Here is a 5,000-nt window from a genome sequence, read left to right on the forward strand (position 1 = left end):
GTGTGTGTGTCTGTGTGTGTGTCTGTGTGTGTGTGTGTGTCTGTGTGTGTGTGTGTGTGTGACTGTGTGTGACTGTGTGTGTGTGAGTGTGTGTAGGTGAGACGAACATCCGTGGAGGGATGCAGGCAAAGCCGATGAGTCAGACGCTTTCTATGACCTACTGTCACAGGTGCTGGCTAAAGTGGCCACTCGGGACAGAGTCATCTTGTTGGGTGACTTCAATGCCCGAGTTGGTCATGATGCTGGCACCTGGTCTGGAGTGATTGGAAGGCATGGGCCAGATCAGCTCAATAACAACGGTAGGAGGCTGCTAGATTTCTGTGCAGCCCATGGGCTTGTAATTACCAACACGCTCTTCCGGCATCGGCGCATCCACACAACATCATGGATGCATGCCGGGTCCAAGCAAGAACATCTGCTGGACTACGTAGTGACGGACCAGCGGATGCGAGCCCATGTCCTTGACACCAGGACCTACCGTGGAGCTGATCTGCCCTCTGACCATCGACTAGTCATCTGTAAGATGCGCCTGCCATTCTTCCACTCCGGTGGTGGGTGTACACCCAGGATCCCATTCCAACCAAAAGTGGCCTGGTCTAAGTTAGCTGATGAAAGTTGCAAGCGAGAATTTCATCATCGCTTGCAGCTGGGGTTGGCATCGTCCCCCACTCCACCTGATGTCGAGGGTAAATGGGCGAGGTTTAAGACTGTGACTCATGCAGCTGCAATGGCTGCTTTGGGTACGCGGTCCAGACCTCCCCGGGAACCCTGGCTGACGGAGGAGGTGTTCAGGTTAATTGAGAAAAAGCGACAGGCCCACTCTCATCGCCTACAGCATCCCACGTCAGAGAATGAGGAGGTTTACCGCAGCCTTCGCTCGGAGGTTCGGAGAGCCGTAAGGCGCTGTAAGGATGGGTGGTGGTCGCGGGTTGCTGAGGAGATGGAGTCTGCCTCAGTGGCCCGCGATCACAAATCACTATTTAACTCCATCAAAAAAGTAACCTGCAGCGCCACACCTATTACCATCATTAGAGGAAAAAACGGTGATCCAATCTCCGACCCCCAGGAACAGGTTTGCAGATTTGCTGAGCATTTCTGTGAGGTCCTGGGGGAGGGAAAATCTCTCAGCCAGGAAAACATCATGGCACAAAGTGGGGATAACCCTGCTGAGGCTGCGGTGCCTCAAATATTGGAAGAGGTCACCCCCTGTGAGTGGCTGGCTGAGGTACCGGCTGTTGAGGAAGTACTGAGGGCGATCCGGAGTCTGAGACCAGGGAAGGCACCGGGCAGAGATGATCTCCCAGGCGAAATGCTGAGGGAGGGTGGCGTTTGTGCACAGACTGCCCTATATGACATCATAACAACAGTCTGGACCACTGGACGGGTTCCGCAGGACTGGAAGGATGCCCTGGTGGTCCCCCTCTTTAAGAAGGGGGACCGCACAGACTGTAACAACTACAGGGGCATCTCACTCCTCAGTGTGCCGGGTAAGGTCCTGGCAAGGATTATTCAACATCGCCTTGCTAGGCATGCTGAGGAGAGGCTTGCGGAGCCCCAATGTGGTTTCAGGAAAGGGCGGTCCTGCACAGATGCCATATTTTCTGTCCGTCTGCTACAGCAGAGGTGTAGGGAATTCCAAAAAGACCTACATCTCTGCTTTATTGACCTGGTCAAGGCCTATGATACCATCAGTAGGACTGGGCTCTGGGTTGTTCTTCGTGCTTTCGGAGTCCCTGACCCTCTGCTCACGATCATTAAGGACCTTCATGATGGTGAGCGGGCCCGGGTAAAACTACGTGGCCGGGAGTCGGAGCCTTTCCCTGTACACCTTGGGGTGCGACAGGGATGTCCTCTGGCTCCCACATTATTTAACATCTATTTCGACTGCGTAGTTCGTGAAGCCTTCAATAGCTGTACCGGGGGAATTACCATTTGGTACAGATATAATGGGAGGCTGATCGACGCCCGGGTGCGATCAAGGGATGGCTCCCTATTGGTCAACCACGTTATGTATGCCGATGATTTGGTAATAGCTGCTCATTCAGAAGAGGAGTTGGAGACGCTGCTGCTGAGGCTGGAGTGTGCCACTAAGAGGTGGGGCCTTACCATCAGCCCCACCAAAACTAAGCACCTGCCTGGGTATTTTGTACCATCGGGCACTCCGCCCCCACAACTCCCAATCGGTGATGGGGCAGTTGTGGAGAGAGTAGAGAGTTTCCCATACCTGGGCAGTGTGCTCATGACCAGCTCCAGTTTATCAGCAGAGGTCTCACTCCGAATCAGTCGAGCGGCAATATCTTTTCATCGGTTGCGTAACGCTGTGTGGAAGCTACCTGGTCTGTCGCTCCGCACGAAGCTTCAGGTCTTCTCGGCCACGGTCATTCCCTCCCTTCTCTACGCTTGCGAAACGTGGACCCCCCTAGTGGAGCATCTTCGCCGGTTGGAAACATTTAGGCTGGCCTGCCTACGATCCATCCTGGGTTTGACCAGGCTGGATTGTGTGAGGAGCTCACAAGTCCTTGAAAGATCTGGGCAAAGTCCCATCAGTGAGCTCCTCCGGCAGGCAAGGCTGCGTTGGCTGGGTCATGTAGCCCGCATGCCCAGCCACCGCATGCCTAAACAGCTTTTGTTCGGCCGGATCGAGGGGGCTAAACGGGCGCGGCACGGGCTAGAGAAGAGATGGAGTGATGTGGTACAGGAGGACGTGGAGCTGAGTGGACTTGCCGATGACTGGTACCAGCGGTGTCAAGATCGGCCTCAGTGGAGGAGGCTCGTGAAGGACGCTACTGGGCAGTTGGAGGCAGTCGCCCTCCAACAACAACGGAGGGCGGAGGAGCGACGCTCACAACAACGAGCGGAGCGCCGGGTGGCTAAAGCACAGCAAGTTGGCACAGTAGGGGGCACAGGTGGTGCATCAGCCAGTCATCTCGGTCATCTCGGTCAGTCGACCCGTGGCACCTGGGTCTGCCCCGTGACCTCCTGCCAGCGGGCGTTCGACACTTCACGTGGCCTCAAGGTGCACATGGCCTGGCACAAGCGTCGTGGTGACGTCACCGCCACTTAGTGGCGAATGGCGGTTGTTGTTGTTGTAGGTGAGCTACCTGCACCAGGGCTGCACGAGTGTTCCCGGCTTCCTGGCCGAGAGGTTCGGCCCATCCACTCTGCGCCTTGACCTCAGCTTCAACCTCATCGAGTGAGAACATCATCAACATCATCATCAACATCATCAACATCAACATCATCATCAACATCATCATCATCAACATCATCATCAACATCATCAACATCAACATCATCATCAACATCATCATCAACATCATCAACATCAACATCATCATCAATATCATCATCAACATCATCATCATCAACATCATCAACATCAACATCATCATCAACATCATCATCATCAACATCATCAACATCAACATCATCAACATCAACATCATCATCAACATCATCATCAACATCATCATCATCAACATCATCATCAACATCATCATCAACATCATCATCATCAACATCATCATCATCAACATCACCATCAACATCATCATCAACATCATCAACATCATCATCATCATCACCATCATCATCATCATCATCAACAATATCATCATCAACATCATCATCAACATCATCATCATCATCAACATCACCATCAACATCATCATCAACATCATCATCAACATCATCAACATCATCATCATCAACATCATCAACATCATCATCTTCAACATCAACATTATCATCAACATCACCATCAACATCATCATCAACATCAACATCAACATCATCAACATCATCATCAACATCATCAACATCAACATCATCATCAATATCATCAACATCATCATCAACATCATCATCATCATCAACATCATCAACAACATCATCAACATCAACATCATCATCAACATCATCATCATCATCATCAATATCATCAACATCATCATCAACATCAACATCATCATCAATATCATCAACATCATCATCAACATCATCATCATCATCAACATCATCAACAACATCATCAACATCAACATCACCATCAACATCATCAACATCAACATCATCATCAACATCATCATCATCAACATCATCATCATCAACATCACCATCAACATCATCATCATCAACATCACCATCAACATCATCAACAACATCATCAACATCATCATCATCATCACCATCAACATCATCAACATCAACATCACCATCATCATCATCACCATCACTAACACCATCACTAACACCATCATCATCACCATCACTAACATCACTAACATCACTAACACTACCATCACTAACACCATCAACATCACTAACACCACCATCCCCACCATCATCACCATCAACATCACCATCAACATCACTACCACCACTAACACCATCACTAACACCACCATCATCATCAACATCACTAACACCACTAACATCACCATCACCACCACCATCACCATCATCATCAACATCACTAACATCACTAACACTACCATCACCACCACCATCACCATCATCATCACTACCATCACTACCGTCACTACCATCACCACTATCACTACCATCACTAACACCATCACCACCATCACTAACACCATCACCACCATCACCATCACCACTAACACAATCACCACCATCACTACCACTATCACCACCACCACCATCACCACCACCACCACTACCGCCACCACCATCACCACCACTACCACCAACAGCACTTGCCCCTACAGCCCTGCTAGAGGCTACCTGGGGGACCTTTGCCTGTGTCTGTGTAACAGCACTTGCCCCTACCGCCCTGCTAGAGGCTACCTGGGGGACCTTTGCCTGTGTCTGTGTAACAGCACTTGCCCCTATAGCCTGTTAGAGGCTACGCGGGGAATCTTTGCCTGTGTCTGTGTAACAGCACTTGCCCCTACAGCCCTGCTAGAGGCTACCTGGGGGACCTTTGCCTGTGTCTGTGTAACAGCACTTGCCCCTACAGCCCTGCTAGAGGCTACGCG

At 50.5% G+C, this 5,000-nt stretch overlaps 1 protein-coding gene across 1 annotated transcript in view; it reads left to right on the plus strand.

Moving 5' to 3' along the window:
- The window catches only part of LRMDA (leucine rich melanocyte differentiation associated), a 34,343-nt gene that overhangs the window by 7,395 nt on the left and 21,948 nt on the right, over nucleotides 1–5,000 (plus strand). Inside the window, exon 3 of the mRNA XM_078884495.1 lies at nucleotides 3,093–3,193. Coding sequence (XP_078740621.1) covers nucleotides 3,093–3,193 — 101 coding nt within the window. The remainder of the gene's footprint in view (nucleotides 1–3,092; nucleotides 3,194–5,000) is intronic.

Source organism: Lampetra fluviatilis (assembly GCF_964198595.1).
Source record: "Lampetra fluviatilis chromosome 45 unlocalized genomic scaffold, kcLamFluv1.1 SUPER_45_unloc_3, whole genome shotgun sequence".
Taxonomy (NCBI): domain Eukaryota; kingdom Metazoa; phylum Chordata; class Hyperoartia; order Petromyzontiformes; family Petromyzontidae; genus Lampetra; species Lampetra fluviatilis.